The sequence below is a fragment of the Macroventuria anomochaeta genome (assembly GCF_010093625.1).
Source record: "Macroventuria anomochaeta strain CBS 525.71 unplaced genomic scaffold BU25scaffold_2, whole genome shotgun sequence".
NCBI lineage: Eukaryota > Fungi > Ascomycota > Dothideomycetes > Pleosporales > Didymellaceae > Macroventuria > Macroventuria anomochaeta.
The window spans coordinates 1-20414 of NW_022985363.1; the positions used below are offsets into that span (position 1 = coordinate 1).

General features: G+C 50.3%; 7 protein-coding genes across 7 annotated transcripts in view; 3 read left to right on the plus strand and 4 right to left on the minus strand.

Moving 5' to 3' along the window:
• Window positions 1–1589: 1589 nt before the first annotated feature.
• Window positions 1590–2459, minus strand: BU25DRAFT_470128 (uncharacterized protein; the record flags this gene model as incomplete). The annotated part of the gene is made up of 3 exons (XM_033710786.1): window positions 1590–2180; window positions 2239–2365; window positions 2406–2459. 3 exons carry the CDS (start codon window positions 2457–2459, stop codon window positions 1705–1707), a joined length of 657 nt encoding a protein of 218 aa, XP_033566679.1. The 3' UTR covers window positions 1590–1704.
• Window positions 2460–5620: 3161 nt separating this feature from the next.
• On the plus strand, window positions 5621–6486 carry BU25DRAFT_470134 (uncharacterized protein; the record flags this gene model as incomplete). Its single annotated transcript, XM_033710787.1, has 2 exons — window positions 5621–6249; window positions 6279–6486. The coding sequence occupies 2 exons, from the start codon at window positions 5621–5623 to the stop codon at window positions 6484–6486; spliced, it is 837 nt and encodes a 278-aa protein (XP_033566680.1).
• A 205-nt stretch (window positions 6487–6691) lies between these two features.
• Window positions 6692–7810, minus strand: BU25DRAFT_470136 (uncharacterized protein; the record flags this gene model as incomplete). Its single annotated transcript, XM_033710788.1, has 2 exons — window positions 6792–7810; window positions 6692–6740 (listed from the first exon to the last, which is right to left on the minus strand). Exons 1-2 carry the CDS (start codon window positions 7760–7762, stop codon window positions 6692–6694), a joined length of 1020 nt encoding a protein of 339 aa, XP_033566681.1. The 5' UTR covers window positions 7763–7810.
• A 637-nt stretch (window positions 7811–8447) lies between these two features.
• Window positions 8448–10256, plus strand: BU25DRAFT_470146 (uncharacterized protein; the record flags this gene model as incomplete). The annotated part of the gene is made up of 4 exons (XM_033710789.1): window positions 8448–8494; window positions 8624–9219; window positions 9280–9361; window positions 9602–10256. 4 exons carry the CDS (start codon window positions 8448–8450, stop codon window positions 10254–10256), a joined length of 1380 nt encoding a protein of 459 aa, XP_033566682.1.
• A 4150-nt stretch (window positions 10257–14406) lies between these two features.
• BU25DRAFT_470147 (uncharacterized protein) lies at window positions 14407–15657 on the minus strand. Its single transcript, XM_033710790.1, has 2 exons — window positions 15149–15657; window positions 14407–14993 (listed from the first exon to the last, which is right to left on the minus strand). Exons 1-2 carry the CDS (start codon window positions 15393–15395, stop codon window positions 14764–14766), a joined length of 477 nt encoding a protein of 158 aa, XP_033566683.1. The 5' UTR covers window positions 15396–15657; the 3' UTR covers window positions 14407–14763.
• Window positions 15658–15790: 133 nt separating this feature from the next.
• BU25DRAFT_381962 (uncharacterized protein) lies at window positions 15791–17893 on the minus strand (the record flags this gene model as incomplete). The annotated part of the gene is made up of 8 exons (XM_033704222.1): window positions 17390–17893; window positions 17263–17312; window positions 17183–17211; window positions 16969–17132; window positions 16614–16909; window positions 16270–16554; window positions 16073–16204; window positions 15791–16024 (listed from the first exon to the last, which is right to left on the minus strand). Exons 1-8 carry the CDS (start codon window positions 17418–17420, stop codon window positions 15791–15793), a joined length of 1221 nt encoding a protein of 406 aa, XP_033566684.1. The 5' UTR covers window positions 17421–17893.
• BU25DRAFT_381964 (purine and uridine phosphorylase) overlaps window positions 17874–20414 on the plus strand; it is a gene marked incomplete at its 3' end in the record, with an annotated part of 4596 nt that continues 2055 nt past the window's right edge. Inside the window, exons 1-2 of the mRNA XM_033704223.1 lie at window positions 17874–19537; window positions 19578–20241. Coding sequence (XP_033566685.1) covers window positions 17964–19537; window positions 19578–20241 — 2238 coding nt within the window. The 5' untranslated portion in view covers window positions 17874–17963. The remainder of the gene's footprint in view (window positions 19538–19577; window positions 20242–20414) is intronic.

Genomic DNA, 20414 nt, shown 5'->3' on the forward strand with positions numbered 1-20414 from the left:
CGCACCTTATCAACGATACAGGTGTCATTAAGCTCCTCTCCAGGTAACCTTGTTACCCACTTCCTCCTATGCCGGCCCCCAGTTACCCAGGTCTCATCACTCCACAGTATGCTCCACCACTGCTCTAAGGTCCAGCCAACATGCTGCTTAGCTCACTCTAAGCGGATCTTCTTATTATCTTCAGTAAGCGGTGGCTTAGCAAGAGCTATACAGCGTGTATAGCCTTTGCTGCGTAGAGCGTAACGCACTGAGTACTCTGTTGCTCCCCAGTGATCAAAGGTCTTAGCAAGGGCCAGGTAACTCATCTGTCGGGTGGCTCGGGATTGACAGACAAAGCAGATCAGCTCATCAACCTGCTCATGGGTGAGCTTGGGTGGCCGGCCTGATCTCTTCTTAGGTGTGACTTGGTTACAGGCAATTGCATAGCCAACTTGTCGTCAAGTAAAACCAAGGTGGCTAACAATAAAGGATTGGCTGTGGCCAGCATCTGACAAGGTTTGAACCTTCAGGCGCTCATTGTGTGAGAGATACCGGTGATGGGGTGTTGATGGCGGTGACATAATGAGGGTGATGATAGATGACACGTTGATGAAGCAGTAGACAGGAGATATCTTGGTTCAATACAAATTAGATAGTATTTGCAGTATCCTTGGTCAGTAGGGCCATTCCACTTACCCGAGGCAACACCCCTGCTGTGCATTGGCCATGTACACTACTTTTGCCGGATACCATAGTACCTGTCGTATTTCTCGTCACGGCAGTCTTCTCGGCACACAGTGAGGGATGTTAGCCTCGGAGATCACGCTTCCAACACCTGATCGGCGTCTAGGCTAGGCCTATCGTTCCAGCATCTCAGTATTAGAAACAGCGCGGATGGCGGCGACAGAGCAGAATCGGAAGTCAAAGTGGTCTGTCGCGCTGCGCGCGACGTTATCGCCGGCATGACCCCAACTGTTGTATTTTTCTTGCGGCAATACAGGAAGCGAAAGGAAAGTGCTCAAGGAGAGGATCGCATCAACTACGGATCCGTAGATGCGTGTGCGGAAGGTTGAGGTGCGTGGAAGGTGGAACCATCTCGCTGAGGGGCATTTCTCGCTTACGGGCAGGGGACGTTGCAATGACTTATAGCGATATCTGAGCACGCTACTGCAGGCTGCCCTGCCCGCTAAGCGCGCTAGCGCATCCCGACAGGCTGGAACGCATCATGCGATCTTCGTTCCCGACCGGCAAAACTGCCGGACTGCATACTTCCTGACTCTAAACAACTTCCAAGGCTTAGGAACATGTCCTTCCTTGATCGCACTCTTATCCAAACCCTCCAATTTTCATATACGTCCGTCAGGGGGTGAATGAATAGGGGGGTATCGACGGCGCTGACGAAACGATCGACAGCGAGGTTAATGTTGCCGTAGCCCTTGTCGGAGAGTCGTGCGCTGATGGAGAAGAGACCGCAGAACATTATTGCATTAACCATAGACTGATGCAAATGCGAACAAGAAATGGCAAAGCTCCGAAATGCAGCCCGTCCCTTTACACCGGGCGCCTCGGCTCGCTTGGATTGACATTAGACAACATCAGAGTGTACTTGGATTTCATCCGCAAACGGAGCGTCTGCAACGGTTTCCAACTTTGTATTGATTATTGGAGACTATGAAAGTGATTTCCTGGGTTTCATACACTGGAGACAATAATCCGAGTTCTTCTTCACTGATTAACAAGCATTATCAAGAGGTGACCAAAGAACAGGGTGACAAACACGATGAATCGACAGTGTGCCATCAGCTTGCGCCCGTTGTTGGACAATTCCGGCGCAAAAGATGTTGCGAATGGCTGCTGCAGGGTTCTTGATGCTGAAGCATTCGTCGCAATGCCTGTGCTGTAGCCTAGACTTCCCGCTGAAGTCGTAGCCGCCACTGAAGTACCCTCGCAAGCTCCATGTGTGTGTTGCGTAGACATGGGAGGATCGAAAGACGTAGTATGATTCAGCGTACTGTTCACTGCCACCCCGCTGCCATTACCGGGGTTGATTCTGAACACCTGTCCAATGTCGCAGAGAGTCTCTAAGAGTAGATGAGTAGGGTACATCCATTGCGGTGAGTCTGTGTCGACGAGGTAATCAAGGATTGCAGATCCGTTCTCGTGATTTGCCTCGAGCGTCCGGAGATCCTGATCAACGTTCCCTTGGGACTGGTTTGTACAGAGATCACTGAAAAGCTTGAACTAAGCTGCAATTCTGACTTGGCAGATGAAATCGAAGAAGAGCGCCTGGATCGACTGTGACATTGGTGCGGTCGAAGAAAGTTCCATTCGCCTTGCTGACTTCGATTTCAACAACCAACGATGCATTGGATGAAGAAGAGCCCCCCTTGAATGCGTTATAGTCTGACCAAGACGATGAAACGTACCATCCTATAGAGTGATGGTCCCAGTGAAGTGCAGGTGGGTTCAAGGTCGTGCATAAGGGGACTGTATGAAGCGAGTACATTGTTCGGTAGCTTTTGACTTTACTCGTGGACTTAGTATCTTATATACAGTCCTCTTCTTGATTGGAACAGAACTTCATGCGAGATCCGACCCAATTCCAAGATATGGTTCCCTTCTTCCGGATTCTGGGAACGAGATTTCATAAGCCGCTTTTATATTATGCGACAGACTAATTCAAGGACATGTTTCCAAGGATCAGATATTCCCCCACTGCTTTCAGATCGCCTAGCGGACATTTCAATGCAAGTCGCAAGACTCACACATGATTTAACTTAAGCATACATCATGACTTTCGCTCAATTTGGTTGCTCGATTTGGTCAAATTTTTTTTTCGATTTTCGAAAATGGGTTTCATGGTCCGGGACACTCATGAATGCTCGGACTTGGATATCAGACCAGAAACGGCTTCGGTCCATTGAAGCTGCTAATCGGAATTGCACATTGAAGAACACGTAATAACCTTTGTCCAGATAGCTTCAAAGTACACTATCACAGTTGGACCGAGCGTTATCGGCAGCATCACTAACGAGGAAGGAGTCGGGTTGCTCCGGAAGGCAAGGCGAAGAGCACGATCACGCAGATCTCGGACTTTCTTTACTCTCCTTAAATGTTGCCGTGAGAAAATCTCTCTCGGTTATTCCCCACATATCGTAAAGACCTTTTGTCCTTTTGACAGGAATGGGTGAGGCTCTTATCATTCGTTACTTAGGCGAGAAGGTCGAATTAAGCTGCTCCTATCTAAAAATAAGTGGGGATTCATTGATGATATGACTTCACAAGCTGTATTTGTCAAAATGCAAGGTTGGATGAGATTTGGTTAAAAGTGTTGACTTGAAAAAGATCAATGAAGGCGCGGTCAGTATAAAGCGCGTCCCTAAGTGGGGAGATATATTATGTCCTAAGACAGGTTAGCAGCTTAGACCTTTAGCACCTCTTATGTGCGAATCTATAGAGCTGTTATTTATATAGGATTTTAATAGACTAACCCTCTTTAGGTCAACAGGCTCTAGCTAAGATCTCTATAGTAATCACCTTCAAATTCATTCTAGAATCCCAGAAGCTCTTTCTCGAGGTCCAGAAGCTTGTCTAACAAGTTCTTGTAAGAGCTGAACATTTGTGCGGCAAACGTGCGCCTTCAACTAATGTTTATACTTGTGTACCGCAAAACCTTTCATCACACAAAAACACCAGCATGTTTGCACTTTTACTTCTTCTTCCGATGCTTTAGTTGCGCTGTGCTAAGGCGAAGGCTTTTTCCATTGCCTGTTCTCTGTAGGTTAATGATATGTTGTTTCAAAAATACAGCGATTCAGACCTTCCCATTGATGATCACTTTTTAGCGATGAGTGTTGATGCTGAGGTATACCTTCCCTAGCACCGTTCTCTCTGGATCTGCCACTAGTGCTCCCAAATTAGTTAGCGTGATTTCCTTCAAACAAACCCGTAGCTGAGATAGCAACAACACACCAATATACATCACAATCATACCCATTGACAATGAGAAGCTGCGTTGGCTTCGTTTCCTCTATTACAGCATAGCTAATACGTAGATTCTAAAAGTCTCAAGTACGATCTGTATATCACCCTCACATCCGCATTTGCTTTGATCTCTTCAACATCAGCTGTGTCTACGAGACTCCATCAACAACGTTAAAGACACATCAAACGTTATCAAGTATGACAACAATCAGCGTAAAGTCACAATTGGTGGACTCATCAAAGTCGCAGACCGACTCTACGCGATTACAACGAGCCATATTGTTTCCAGTACCTTCACAGAGCCGTCGAGCGCATCAAGTTGTCTTTCCGACGACATAACTATTGACGAGAATGACTACGACGATGATGTAGAGCCAGCGTTGGTGATAGAATGGGGGACAGGAAAGTCAAGTTCTCATGATGGAAAGTCGTCGTCAAGTCTCACCAGTACTCAATCCCCTGTCGGTGTCAACTCTGAATCTTCTAGAGCAATGGGCATACTTGAAGAACCTGGCCTGGATTGGTCACTCATTCGCATACAGGAAGCCTGGATGCAGCTTCCCAATTTCACTGCCAATGAAGACGATCTCAAGACTGGGGCTGGGAACACTCCTTCAGAGCGCAGCTGCATCAGTAGTGTTGCTGAAACACCATCAGAAATGGCAGTTACAGTACTCGCTGGCGCAATTGGACAAGTCAAGGCAGGACTGTCACCGAGCGAAGCGTTTACCCGCCTTCCATCCGGAGACTTTGTGCAACATGGATTTTATCGTTCGAGGATGGAACTGGTAAGCAACTGTGTATAACTCAGCCTACCTAGCTAATTAGTGTCAAGGTCTAAAGAAAGGCGACTCCGGATTTTGGGTTGTGAATCCTTCCAGTGGGGTCCAATATGGCCATGTGATCGCGATTTCAATGGGTTACGCTTTTATACGACCTGACAAAGATGTCTTTCGCGAGATCAAGGAAGCTTCGAAAGCCAGTATGGTTCAGATGACAACACAGTTTGATTTACTCGCCGATTTGTCGAAGCTAGGCAGCAGGCAATTTGTGCCCACCCAAGCGCACGAATTTGCAGAACAACCTCTTACGACTGATGCATTGCGTCACTCTTCCCAGAGTTCACCGGCAACTATCATACGAAACGCTCTGTACAAGCAACCTTCGCTTGACAAAGCTATTCTTTGTAGGACCCTACAGACAACCGGATCGGATGTTGTCGGGGCTTTGTAAGGATACAAGATCTGGGTCTCGGCTCGTGACGGAAGTTTTGCGGAGAAAGAAATGATTGTTCAAGTATTGAGGCAGCGTTGCCCCATATCATGCCTGTAGTGCTTACACCCGAGGTCAGCTAGTCAGGCGGTCCTTCAGATGAACGTGGTAAGTCTCTTCCAGAGTGGTGTGCAATACGGTGACATTTATTTAATCTAACTCCTTTCCCAGTAATATACCGCAAGGCCAGACGGTCATCTCCAACAGAAACTGCACCGGTGGGTAGAAATAGCCCTTGTATCGGGCGGTTGAAGCCCCAAGTAACAAGTCCTGTGCGTACGCAGCCACTCTTTGAACCACACGCACCAAACAGCGAGGAGACTACGTCCTTGGAGCCACCATTTTCACAATATCCTCCTATGCACACTTACGAGACTCGCTCCCGATGATAGCACGCCGCGACCATACAGCCTTCTTTGCGATCAATGATATTTCCGGCTTTCTAAGAGAAGATCTAGACTTGACACGTTTGGATAGTATTCAAGGTTACCTCGGGCTAGCTGGTCGACCGAGGCGCGTGCGCCCTCTCCACAGATACAAAATGATCGGTCTTGACATCCTCTACACACAGAAGATGGATTTGCATCTACTCAAGACCAGGACTCACTTGATGCTCAAACCGCTACCCCTGTGGATCCCTGACCGCGAGATCTGGTACCGGCACATCGACCATGTCCAAGAGTGGCATGAGTCGGCTACTGGCTTCCTTATGTCTTATGTATGCCTGCTGACCACACCAATCGACCTTAAAATAGCTCAAGGTCTCGCGTTGGTCCACATCCCTATCACATGGGAATGGTGCAGGGGGTTTGTCGAAGACTTTCTCAGATATGTGGACATCAACACGCTGGCTCAAGTCAACAAGCGGTATCATTATGGCGACCTTCGACGGGATCGGATCAACATGATATATGGATATCGCTTCCTAACAACTCACCTTGTACGCGGATACTTTCATCGACCCAATAGTTCCGTTGCGTTCTTCTTCAGAAATCAAGTGTGGATACTTATCGGGTGTTGAGTGCGATGCAAGTTGACTCCAGCGTGCCAGGGCTGGAAGATAATTATGTGTTTCAGCAAGCGTTATATGCATTTGTGGTATGCAGTATCGTTAGCTTGGCCGCGTTGCTTGGTGTGGTTGGCTTCGTATTCGTCGCTATCTTCTTGTTCAACATGCTGGCTGCGTTTCGCAACGCTAACTCGAGGTCGCGCAGACTCACACGGCGGCAGCTGGAGGGGAAAGAAACATGATTTTGCACGGAGATAGATTCTGATAGACTTTGTACAAGTGCTACGCAGTTGCCAAGAACATTGTTTGGTTCCTGTTCGCTGGTATCGCTAAAGTCACAGAGTGCTAGCGTTCTCGGTGTAGATTTTCGCCCCCGCCCGGATCATAGAGGGACACTCATTATCTGTTCGTACTTGCTAGACTCTATATCCTAGTGACAGAACATCTTCAACATCTGTTATACACATCGCAATAACACTTCTCGTATGTGGGACAACTTGTCAAAGTCAGCAGCCGCGCATCACATTCTAACGCGTCGAGTACTTACTAAACGGGGTCTTGCCCAAACAAAATGTGCCAAATATACTCAAATATCCGTCCACTTGTCTCGTCCTTGAGCGGAGTATCCATCAACCACGTATAGTACTTTTTGTATTCGTCCAACGGCCGCTTCTGCACTTGCTTGCTTGAGACGGCAAACTGCGCACAGCAAGGAGTCGCTAGTACGTGCGGTACATCCGTATTGTTAAACAAGTCTCGCCACGCATCTGGCATCGCTGCTTCGGTTGTTCGATGATCCTCAGGCGGGTCTCGAAACGGCATCACTTCGTGCGGACAGCCTGGATCGTTCACGCAACGCAAATTCGCATAGCCGTTGCTCTGGACGAAGTTTATGTTGAGGGTTTGTAGCGAGACTACGTTGGAATGTTCGTTGTTGTCGGTGTGCCAGGCGGCCGGGTAGCCGTCTTTATGCGGATGAATGAATGCAATCGTTGAAGGGAGATTATTGTAGTTCTGCACAATGTATGCGAGGTATGCATTTGCTTCATTTCCTTTGTTCCTAAGGGTACGTAGAGTGTTGTTAGTAAGCGGATCTAGGGTCGATGTGTTGTGCGGGGTTTCGGTATCGATGTCGTAAATAGCTGACTGCCAGTCTTGCAGGTCAGTATGTACCCAGCGTGTGTCATCTGTGGGAACCTTTGCCATTACTACAACGCGATCAGGGGGCGAAGGGCTAGGTGTCGCGATCGCAGTAGTTTGCGCCAGCGTGATTGTATGTCGAGGGGTGGTGGAGGTTGATGATGATTGCTCTTTCGTGCCGCCATGCGCAATTTCGTGCTCAAGTATGTTTTGCTCTTCTTCCGCTTCTGTTCCCTCATGTCGCCATGGCACCTGAACAACGCTGGCCTCGCCGGATTCTCCTTGGATGCCATTCAAGTGGGCGTCAAAGAGAAACCATCCGCAGAGTACGAACACTACTACCACCATGAATTCGATCTTCCTGCGGAAATGCATCATCGCTGAACAGCAAGTGGGTGGGTAACTTGAGAGGTGATCGAATTGAACATGGGACAACTCGTTCCGGAAACGTGTTCGAACGGGATGTCGTGAAGGCTCTGTATTTCTCTCGCGCACACGTGCGCAGGTGACAGGGTGTCTAGAGGAAGTACTGGTTATCAGGAGGTGAAAGTGCCACTGGGTCGCGCGGCTAACGCCCTTCTCGAAGGGGACGCGAAGGGCGTCTCTTACAACGAACAAATGAAGTGTTCGTCGCAGCTTGCAGCCCAGCGATGTGGCATTGCGGCACAGTTCAAGAGCATCAAATCAGCATGTAATACAGCATGTGGTTGATGCTAACCCCTGGTGATTGCGATGTAGCAGGGTATAAACTGACTGCGGTATATTATCGAAGCTAAAAAAGGTTCTGCTACGCCACTCATTTGGGGGCTATCGCCTGAGATTGCCTTATTGCCTTATCGTTCCCCTACACCAGCAGTCCCTAGCCCTTTAATCCTCCCTTACGTCGTAACCTTAACTTTCAACATCGAGCAGTGCAATGGGTCCGCTGGTAGACCGGTTGCCACTCTTTCTGGGAATCTTACATTTCGTCACCTTTGTGAAGAGCCAGTGCCAGCCACAGCCCGTTGTCGCGCCTATTCAGAATGTATCTTTGCCCAATGGAGCCTTTGTAAAAGGGATATCCATGACTGTCGGCTCCAACAACCAGAACATCTCATTCTTTGCTAGCAGGTAAGTCTTGCAGTATAAATCGTAGGTTCTGAAATAATCAGGATTTCTATTGTATAGTTTTGGGTACAGAAAGTACCTAAACCTCGACGAGCTTGGGGATTCGGTATCGCTGACTAGCACCATTTATAGCGATTACAACGAGACCTACATCTACAGAACAGATGGGTTCTGTGCAGACTCCATATCATCCAGAGCATGCGTGACATTCCGCGGCGGCGCATACGACGCATCAGCATCCTCCACAGACAAATCGATCGGTAATCGAAAGGATGGTGATGGCTTCAAAGCGGACTGGGTAGAAGATACTCTTAGCTTTGGCAGCAATACCTCACTGTCTTCGTTCGGATTCGGGGTTCCGCAACAGGTTCTCCCCCAAGGGTTCTACACCAGCCAATCTCAGCTTGGCTTAGGCAGAAATTCGACCTTTCTGCGAGCACTCGCATCCGCTGGCGATATAGGTACAAAAGCATACTCCATATTTTGGGGACTAGTCGGTGGTCCTGCGGATAAGCAAACTCGGGGGTCACTGGTTCTCGGCGGCCTGGACAAATCGTTGATCGGGGATCAAAATGCCAACTTCACGGCGCCGCTGTTCTATGGCAGTAGGTGTTCGACAGGCATGCTAGTAACGATTAACGACATCCTTCTGAACTGGCCAAATGGTACCGACATGAGTATCTTCATGGGTTCGCAATCAGCGGCCATACAAGCGTGCATCAATCCCGGTTTCGCAGGGCTGATGTCGCTTCTATTGAGCTACTACTAAAGCTTCTGGTCGCTTGCAGGTGGAACCCCGCCAGATGGTAAGTCAGAAGGCAGAAGCTTCGGCATCAATTTCTACACAATGCTTTTTGACCCAGATAATGTGTAAGTGTCAGAGTTCAGGGAAAAATTGTACGCAAAGGAAGAAGTTGAAGATTGTACTGAGGTTGTATTGAGTGAAGCTACGAACAGTATATATAGGTGAGTAGCTGTAAACAACGCTAGTGTGACGTGGCAGTCACTCTCATGGAGGTGAGGTACGACAGGCAGGAGCACCCCAAACCGTGACAGTAAGTGCCATACCAACTGCGCTCGAAAGGTAGCCAGCTAACGATCATGATGTAGTTACTACGGTGGTCTGACAATCAACCTTCTTAACAGCATCTCCGTAAAGATTCCCAACACCGAACTAGTCGTCCCCGACACATATATCGCCTCCGATGGCGCAGTCCAGACAAATACATCGGTCCGCAACGTAGTAATCAATTCCCTTCAAGCCGAAAATGACAAAGATCTACCAGTCCTTGGCCGACTTTTCCTGAGCTCTGCCTACGTAATGGTCAATCAAGAAGCTGGGAGCTTCTCCGTGTGGCAAGCGAACACAGGATCGAAGACTTCCGAAATCGTCGCAGTGGATAAAGAAAACAATATGGTCAGTGAGTTCTGCGCGAACTCTACGGGCCCTACACCGTTGCCAACGTCTTCCATTACACCTTCGCCACAAAATGAAGAGTCGAAGCTGTCAGGCGGCGCAATCGGTGGGATAGTTGTAGGTGTGGTGGGAGGTCTTGCCATACTAGGTGCCACTGGCTTCTTTCTATATCGGAGACGAGGATCAGGCAGCGCTACAACACATGTATCCCAGGAATCAGAGTTGCATACGGCAGATGTGAAACCGCCTACGTATAGTATGATGCAAACAGGACCTCAGGAACTCCCTGTGAACCGGTACAATGTGTTAGAGCTGGATGGCAGAGCCGTCGATGGTAGCGGGAATTAGTACAGGAACTAATTGGTTGACGTATGGCAGATACATGGCTTGCTCATGGCCCTGTACAAACGGACGATGTTGCCATGGTTATATGAGCTAGGATAAAGGTGTGTTGTAGGATAACATATTTTTTTCGTCTTATATTTCACATACAACCATAGAACTTTGACAACAAGGCTTTACGTTCGCTCAGCCCTATTTAAGCAACGTACCGGCGGATTAGTAGTTAGCTGGGTGATCACTAGCGAATACCCGCTGTTGTATGTTTTCAACTTTTTATTGATCTAAATGAGCAGCTTGAGCTTTATCCTTTACCCTTATTTTTCTGACGTGGCTGGGTGGTGGGTGGTTAGGTGAATGAGCAGAGAAGAGCGCAGCCGAAGTGAACTTCCTGGACATTATTTCCATCACTGTTGCCCTCTCTTTCGAAGTGAATACATGCGCAACAGTTATCTACTTATGGCAATCCTGAGAAGAGCCGAATTAAAATCAGTGGCTGGAGTAAGCGACAATACGTGGGGACGAGATCGACTCAAACAGTGAAGACCACCAGAGGAAACGTCTCACAGCTCCATACGTATCGCGTTGGTCCACCTTAGAAGGACATTGAGTAGACAGCAAGTACCAGAGGCATATGCAGTCTTTACTTCTCCAGCTAGCATTGCTCCATATTGCATTGACTAGGGTGTGCGTCCCACTTTGCGCTATACGTACCTAGATATCCAGGTCCCACTATCAACAAAGACCTATCACCTCACTCGCCTTTTCAGTCTGAAGCGCCGCTACCCTGGCCCCGTCCATAAAGCTGAACAGTTTCGTCAGTCCGAAACGCTTGAATAATCTATACCCGTCTTCTTGCACTTTATGTAACTTCAATAACAGGCAGATCAGTTCCCTGGAGCCGGCGCTCACAGTTCTCGCACCAAGAGCTGCTGGCATATAATACAGCTCCGCATCGCTTTTGATATGATTTCCGGCTCGCTGCATTCGAAACACACGATAGGGTGTTCTATAGATGGGTGCTTCTTGAGTGATCCCTCCTCGGGATTGTAAAAACGCCAGCTGTAGTTGAATGGATCCTTTGACGAAGGACCCCTTGTGTAAACCTCAATCCTCCTGAGATAACGAGGTTCCAGCGGAATTCGACCTTGTCCTTCTGCCAGCATACCAAAATCGTTCTCTTTGTTGGCTAGGGCAATATGACACTGCTTGATTTCGAAGACCAGCTGCCCCTCTCCGTCTTCCGCATAATCAGTGGTCTCTCCATAGATTATGCCATGAGGCATGTCCAATGACGCCCACGAGAACGAAGGCGCGGTCAATTTTGTTCTGGAATAGACTTCCACGATACGCTTCCATGGCTCGAAAACGTGGAGATCCTCAAGATGGATGTCTGGATCTTGGAAGCCTTTCAGACGGATCTGTCGAAGCCTGTCGCCATCGTTTTGGTCTGCATGCGGCCATCACAAGAAGCAAACACGGTGTGGAAGGATTGAGGTGATGGATTGATCTTGAGAGCTATTGGCTGGAATCGATCGAGACTATATAGTAGAAGGGAATAGCAGTGAAGAGTTGGGGAAGCAAACCAAACTAACCGAATGAGCTGGACTATCAGTGCAGCGGGCCGTTGGCAAACACTGCAACGGACCGCTGGCAAACACTGCAACGGACCGCTAGCGAACACACGGAGTGTGGTTTTTAAACGACGATCTGCATACATCAGAAAGTTTCCAACGCATATCCAACACGTAAAGGAAGCTTGGAAAAGGGATGGAACCTACACCGCGATTGTGAACATCTCTGGATGGTTCGGCTATGGGCAAATCCTCAATCCACTACGTCTTATTCTCGTGAGCCGCAGCCAAAAGCGAACAAGCATACAATTCGAAGTCACAGGAGACAACGCACGTCACAATGTTAAGTCACAGCAATCCGAGGCAGACCCCCATCTCTCAAATGCAAAGACCCATGGATGCACGTACCGACCTATAGAAGTTTGAATCTTCAGCGCGAAAGATTCGAGCCTCTCTCCACAATCTGCCACGTAACGCTGGTTTCGAGAGTGCTGTGTTGCTTATAAACGATACTTTCAACACTGTTCTCAGCCTTAGTGGAAATAAGGACGTACTGCCATACGTTCACGTTACCATGGCCTTCTACAGGACTATTGCTTCGATACACGACGCTTAGCATCTGTTAGATGAAGTCCCTTGGTCTAGCCTTGTCAATTGTCTCAATGCGCTTTTCGAGCTGGTATATCAGAGAGTCGATGATGAAGATGGCAACCAGGTGTTACAACGACCCCTTTTTCCAGCATCTGTGACAGGCATCAGGATTCCTCCCCTTCCTGAGGACTACCAGATCAGAGTTTCACTCTGGGCAGAACAATAATTTCCTCCGGGCTGGTTCAGCTCTACACATGAAGATGAAGAGGGTGCACACCTCCGCGAGCCTGACAACACTAATGCTGAGCGAATGGAGAGAATCCTCAGGCTGGGACTCGAATTGGCCAAGGCAGGTGATTAGTAGTCAGTCTCTGATATCCTCTGCTTACAGTTCTTAACACCAGCGTTGGATTTTCTATCAAAAGAACACGCATCCTTTTGCCTTGCGCCAACGTTCTGACCGACCGGATCTTGAGTGACACATAGCTGAGTGTCGATCTAGCCGGCTCTATTTGTCTGAGACATCACCATGTGCTCTAATCTCACTTCGTTGAGCGACCTCAAGAGGCTCTAACACATTGGATCATCAATTCTGGAAGCCCCTTAGCTGGACCCCTTTTACCAACCCGGTGCTGAGTCTTTGCTATCTCAGCGCATCCGGACATTGCGCAAAACTCTATTCTATCACTCAATTCTAGTCAGAATCTGAACTACCCGCAGCTCACCTCAAGTGCTATTGAATTGTCATTCGCAAAACTGTGATGATGTTATGTAACTGCGTGAGCAGTGTCGGTTGGAGGCTGTGGTCAATGATTGTATTGCTATCTGTGTTGTTGTTCGGTTGTGTTGTTGTACAGAATCTCCCAGCTCAGAGGTAAGTGCGCTTGCACTCGAGCAGTGCCTTCTACAGTAGGATATCATGTGACCTAATCCACGTAGTTACATGTTATGAAAAGAGTTTTCATGCACGCCTATCACAAAGATTGACGAAAATCTAATAGACTTTGCCCTGAGATCGCTCAGCTGGGATTTAATCCTGTCACGATCAGCTCGCGTGCATGATGGCAGAGTGTTACGATCGAGAAATATATGCTGCTATTCAGTTGCTCTACAGCTTTCCGTACTTCCAAGCCCACTTTTTCAAGAGAATACAGCGATTGTACGCATCTATGTCATTGCCACTCGTTGAGCCCGTGATATCGACGACTCTGGGGTTTTTGTCTTGCGCTATCTTTGACTCTTTGCATTATTATCCTTTTGCCGCACTGAAAAACCCCTCCGGGACATCTCCTTTCTCGATGGGTGCCGACCGCCCACCTGTAACATGCCACCAATAGTCCTGCCAGAGAAGATGCGCCGTGGCTCGATGATACGTTCGTAGTTATACACGAACGGGGCGTCCGTGTTGACTTTGAGTACTGTAGACGGTGCCGTCCTTGGTTTTGCGAAAGCTCAACAGCACCAAATATTCTAGAGCCTAACGTTGTCTGCAGCAAAACGGTATCATTTCATCTAAACGCGGTTTGCAGCGAGAGCATTGCTTGACGTGATGCTCATATAAGCATATATAAAGATGTTCGTAAACCGTCCAGGATATTCTCGATACGCACTGGATTTTGAATGGATACCTGTAGCAATCATGGTTGTCGTCTTGATTATGCGGTTGTGTTTCTTACTGCAACCTAACATCTTTGACTGGGTGGCTTCAGCAAAAAGGTGCTATACTCTACAAGTGTATTAAATGCTATCGTACAATGAGTCTCGTAACTGTTTCTTCTTACGAAAAACAGGGTTAGCAAAAGTTATAACAGAAAGGTTCGATAGGTGTATACATATCTGAGTCTTACAGAAACTCAGGTAAAACTTCCTAGTTGATACTACATGCTACTACTATACATCCTAAATTAGGTGTGATATGAGCCATTATTCACTACATCATCCAGTATTCATGGAGTTTAGTACTCAGAGATGCTTGGATAGCTTTATCTCCGTTACAACACAGCGACGCAAACGTAGATTTTAAGCCACAGTGCCTACAGCTCGACCCAATTCCTGTGCTCTAGCGGTAGAAGTTGGCAAGTGAAATATCTGCCGCCTGAGCAATTGATGCGCAGTTATCTCCATCCTTCACAAACCGAAAGCTCTTACAGTTCTTCGTCATACCTGCCTGGATGGGCGTGGGAGTCGCTACTCATTTCCAGCCTGTGTTTTCGTAAGTACCGCAGAGGTCTTCATCGTCGTGGTAGTCATAGGGTTCACACCAATGATGACAACGCAGACGTACGTTCTGAACCAGAGCGCTCCGCAGCTCGAGCCGACCGCAGGGTTCCACTTGTAGAATTGAGACAAACTCATGCCATAGTGCTGTGCGATATTGGCACAGGAGTCGCCGTCCTTAACGAAATGGAGGGCATCGCAGTTGCTGGCCATGCCGCTCTGAACCGGCGAGGGCGTTGCGATACCATTGGTGGGAGTAGATTTACGGTGGTGCTGGGAGGAGGAGTGGTTGTGGTAGGACTATGTCCGATAATGGAGACGCAAACGTAGACTTCGAGCCATAGTCCTCCGCAGTTAGTGCCAACTTTAGGATTCTGTTAATGGGGGAAAGTGAGCAGAATCGTAATGTATTAGTACTACCTGCGTGGTGTTTATCTACACGGAGGGAGCTGTGGGTGCTAGCCCAGAAGGGGAAGGCGCGGAGCCTATGAGAAGGACGTAGTGAAGGTCCAGGCTGACAGATTCCATTTGTAGAATTGTGAGAGAGGCTGATAGAGTTCTTCTGAACGATAGTAGAACAGCAATCGCCATCCTTAACAAATTGGAATGCGTCGCAGTTGTCGACCATGCCAGGTTGGATTGGGCTTGAGGATTGAATGCTATTGGTGGGTGTGGGGGCTTTTGGGGAAGCCTTGTTGGAAGACGACGGGGCTGTGGGAGTCCATCCAGATATGCTGGTGCAGACCTGACTCGCCCATGAGCTCATTGCTTTATCGGTGCTTGCAAAAATGTGCAGACCCCCCTGATCTTGGTACAGTGATGCGTACAGTAGGTACGTACCGTGGTTCGTGAGGGCGGACAGCCTTGTGAGTGGCCGTTCACCACGTTGTTGCCCTGCAGGACATGTACCAAACTGTCAATTCTGTCAACCAAGATAGAAACAGCCACTTAGAAGCCTTCATTCTTACATAACGTAACTCTGTCGCAGTAGCGAACCAAGTCTAGGGGGTCTGTACATTTCAGCAACCATTATACTTTTCCAGACCTAGCACAGTACACAATGAGGAGCATCACCTGCTCACAAACTACTCAACTAGCAATTACAAAGGAATGACGACGCCTCTTTGATCAATGGTTTGCAATCTTCCGTTATCCGCTATACTACGCTTTCTCGCGCTGCATGCCCTGCAAACGATGAGCGCGGCGCTCCCGAAATCTACCAATTGCGAACATTTGACCTCTCTTCCGCCTCCAGAACAGCCAAGCAAACAGCGTCAATCCAGTCAGTGAAATGGCGACAACCCAGTATATCCATATCTTACTCGAGACCCTCCACTCATCCGCCTGCGTGCCGTCGCCAGGTGAGAAGTCGAAGAAGCTCATACTGAAGACCGCCTTAGGCTTGTCAGTGCAATCAGTGCCACAAGGACAGTTGTGACTAACTGAAGTAAAGGTTGCCGGCAAGAAGATCATTGTCACTATTGCTACCGTTTTCATCGCGGCGCTATCGCTTTTGGTTGCTGCTCCGATCTCCACCATGACCTTGCTATCGCGTTGCGTGATCACATTGTAGGCCTATCTGCTGTCAGACCAAAATCTCGTGCATACAGCCATTGGCGATCTTGGAGGGACAATAGTACAAGCGTAATCTCACTCTGGAGCCTTTCTTGGTTCGCTCGCGAGCGCAGCTTCAAGTTCCGGATGAGCTGCGCCTGGAAGTCCATTCGCTGTTGCGTCATTGTCCAGCAGGCATTGTTCGCTATGGTAGTGGAGTGTGAGCGCTCGTGAAAGTCTTTGTGCCGCTCCCGCATCGCCTTCATCGATTCTGTCGTTACAGAAAGCGTCTCTGTAGAATGGGTTGCATGTCGAGAAATCTCATGCAACTCTGAAAAGTCTGCATCGATGGCCCAGTCGTTCTCCCTCTCCTATGTTTTATACGGTCAGCCACACCGAACTGAGTTGCAAGGACGCACCATGGGAATACCTTTTCCACCCGACGGATTAGGTCACGAATATTCCACACAGACTGATCGTAAGAAGTGATAATCTGGTCCATCAGGGGCATGTGTAAGGCGAACGGATCGTTCAGGTCAAGCGCCCCTTGCTCGCTTTCCATGATCTGTTCCAATTGCTCTTGGAAGCCGTCTGGTGTATCCACGCAGAGCATCATGCAGTGACCAGACTCCCAGCGGCTGAAGAAGGTCATCTCGGACCAGGTGTATCCAGTGCCAGCCTGTGGAGTGCTACGTGCGATCTTGACAAGACATCGAAACCATGTGACTGCAGACAACATCAGCAGTAGTCGCGCACAACACAATCATCGCCACGTGTGAACGCACAGTAGCCTTCTAAACGACCCGCCTTATCGTGGCTCTCTCTGCTTCCAAAGTATCCGTTGCATCGATAGCCCATGTCCATGTAAACCATGCGAGGAACATTGAAACATCGCAGCAACTGCTTCCGCTCTGCTTCACGCTGTGGGTAGGCAGTCCTGGTGAGAAAACTGGAAGCCTAAGAATTCATCTTGTTCGCACGATAGATGTAGGGACTCACATGTAGCAGGAGAGCTGGTGCGCTTCGCCCTACCAATGTTTAGACGCTAGCCAACCACAGGAAGCCAACGTAGGGCGTACCGTTAAATATTCTAGTTCCACTTGCTCAGAAGACCATTGTCCAGTGGACGCTGTCTGCTTTTAGAATTCGGTCTCACTCCAGATCACAATCTGAGCAGAACGTATGACTTGTGAACTGCGTACTTACAAGGCAACTTAAGAACATCAACAAGAACCATTGATCTTACAAGTAAGAGCTGGTCACTTCGGCTCCTGTTCGTGATCTACCGGTCAAACTAGGTTGTGGGCACGGTTCTAATGAGGATGTGGCAAGCTTGATCGGATAGTAACTGGTAGTTGATGCAAACTCAGGCTGACTGCAGTGTAGTTCATGCAGCTTTTGTAAATGATGGATAGCCCACCTGTCCGGCTGGGGTCTGCCTAGCCCCACAATGGATGGGTAGCCATCATTCGTGCAGCGCACCCACCTGCCTGCCCATGCACCAGCCTGCAGCTGTTTCCGCCCCCAATTCAGTCCGCCCTGGCGACAGGCGCGCGCTGGCAAGGCTGTGTGGGCATGGGGGATAAGCCTCCTGTGATATACCATAACTGGCTGCTCTTGCTATGCCTCACGCCCTCACGCACTGCTGCTTCCATGCTTCCATATCCTCAGGCGCAACTAATGCTGCCTCGATCCGCTCCAGCCCAAGCGCGCACGTCCGTCCGTCTAGCGCGCCCGGCGACCTGTCTACCACGCCCACCGCCCGCGCGACGCGTTTCCCATGACTCGGCGCAGGCTCGGCGCTGCAGCATACACGGTGGTATGGATATGCGCGCTGCCCGTCGAGCTGGCAGCGGCGCAGGTGATGCTTGATGAGGAGCATCTGCCTCACGACGACGTCAGCTCGACCCAGTACACGCTGGGCCGCATCGGTAGCCACAACGTCGTCCTGGCGTGCCTGCCGGCCGGCCAGATGGGCATCGGCGCTGCTGCATTCAACGCAGGGCAAGCCATGTCCAACTTCACGTCGATCCGCTTCGGGCTGATGGTGGGCATTGGCGGCGGAGCCCCCAGCGCGGAGGCGGACGTGCGACTGGGAGACGTCGTGGTCAGCCAGCCGGTCCGGCAGCACAGCGGGGTGGTGCAGTATGACTTTGGCAAGACGGGACAAGGCGGACAAATGACGCGGACAGGATCGCTGAACGCACCGCCCAAGGTACTGCTCCATGCCGTTGCTCAGCTAAGGGCGCACCACTACCAGGGCAGAGATCGTCTCGCAACGCATCTGTCGACCTTTGATCAACGCCCGTACTTCAGCCGCGAGAAAGCTGGGCCTGACGTTCTGTTCGAGGCGACATACCATCACGATGGCGGAGCGACATGCGAGCGGTGCAGCAAGGACCATGTAATACATCGCACGGCGCGAAGAGCTGACGAGGAAGTCACCATCCACTATGGCACGATAGCGTCTGGCAACCAGGTGATCAAGGACGGGGCGACGCGGGACCGGCTGAGCGAGGAGCTGGGCGGGGTGCTGTGCTTCGAGATGGAAGCGGCGGGCCTGATGAACGACTTCCCGTGCCTGGTGATGCGAGGCATCTGCGACTACGCCGACTCGCACAAGAACAAGGCATGGCAGCCATATGCGGCAGCGACGGCAGCAGCATGTGCGAAAGTTATCTTATCACTTATTCCTGCGGCGGAGGTGGTGAAAACCGCAGCAGTGGGAGAAGCCTGCAAGTACCGCGTCCCCTTCAACCTCAAGGGTGTGCCTGTGGGGAAGTTTACAGAGCGGCTGAGGGACACGCAAGCGCTAGAGCGAGCCCTTTTGCCGCACGAGGGTACGAAAGAGCGGCGGTTGCTGGTAGCCTACGGCCTGGGCGGCATGGGCAAGACGCAGCTGGCAGCCAACTTTGCCCGGCGACAGCAGCACAGCTTCTCGTCGGTGTTGTGGCTAGATGGGAGCAGCGAGAGCAGCCTCAAGCTGAGCTTTGCGGCGTTTGCGAGCCGTATCCCAGCAGGACAAATCGCCGAGGCCAGCAGGCTGTACGCCGCTGGCCAGGGCGGCGACGTCGGCGTGGTGGTGAGGGACGTGCTAGGCTGGTTGAGCATAGCGGACAACAGCGACTGGCTGCTGATAGTGGACAATGTGGACCGAGACGATCAACGGCGCGAAGAGGACGCGGAGGCGTACGACATAGGAGAGTATGTCCCGGAGGCTGACCACGGATCGGTGCTGATCACGACCCGTCTTTGGCATTTGGGCCAGCTTGGAGAGCGGTGGGAGGTGAGGAAGGTGGACAAGGGGCAGGCGCAGGCCATCTTCAAGACATGGTACGGGAGAGGCGTGGGTGAGTATCTCGGGGCGCAGCTGCAGCGACAGCAGGCGATATAGCGACGCTAACACCATCACAGGTCAAGAGGGCGACGAGCTATTGGGACTGCTCGACGGGCTGCCGCTGGCCCTGGCGCAGGCTGCTGCGTACATGAGTGAGACAGGTACAAGCTTCAGCACCTACACTCGGCTGTACAGGGAGCAGTGGCGGGAGCTGATGGAGCCACACGACGGCAGGCGCATGCCGCTGCGGAGCTACGCAAACGGCAGCGTGGCGACGACTTGGACGATATCGTACATGGCTGTCAAGGCAAGGAACAAGGCGGCCGCGAACCTGCTGCTTCTGTGGGCGCATCTGGGCAACAAGAGCCTGTGGTATGGTCTGCTTGCCGCTGCATCGCAGAAGTCGGCCGTGGCTGCAGAGCGAACAGCAGCATGGCTTGGAGAGATGGCGCGCAGTGAGGTGGAGTTCTTCAACGCTATTGGGATGCTCCGGAGCTACTCTCTGGTAGAGGCGGGGGACCAGACAGGCCACTCAACGCACCCGGTGGTGCACCAGTGGGCGCTGCACATGCAAGACGACAGGCAACGAACCGCGCTGTCATGGCTAGCAGTTGTGCTTGTTGGGCTAGCGGTGCCGATGGATACCGAGAAGAAGTACAGGGAGACGCAAGCGCGACTTCTTCCGCATGCAGAGCGGTGCGAGAAGAGCATAGAAGGGGCTGTGATCAATCAGGGGGCAGAGAAGGGAGCTTGTAGACAGGAGGACGAAAAGACACTGCTGTGGGCATTCCACGGCATGGGGATGCTCTACAGCGACCAGGGAAAGCTAGACGAGGCAGAGAAGATGTACATGCAGGCGCTGGAAGGCAAGAAGAAGGCGCTAGGAGCAGAGCA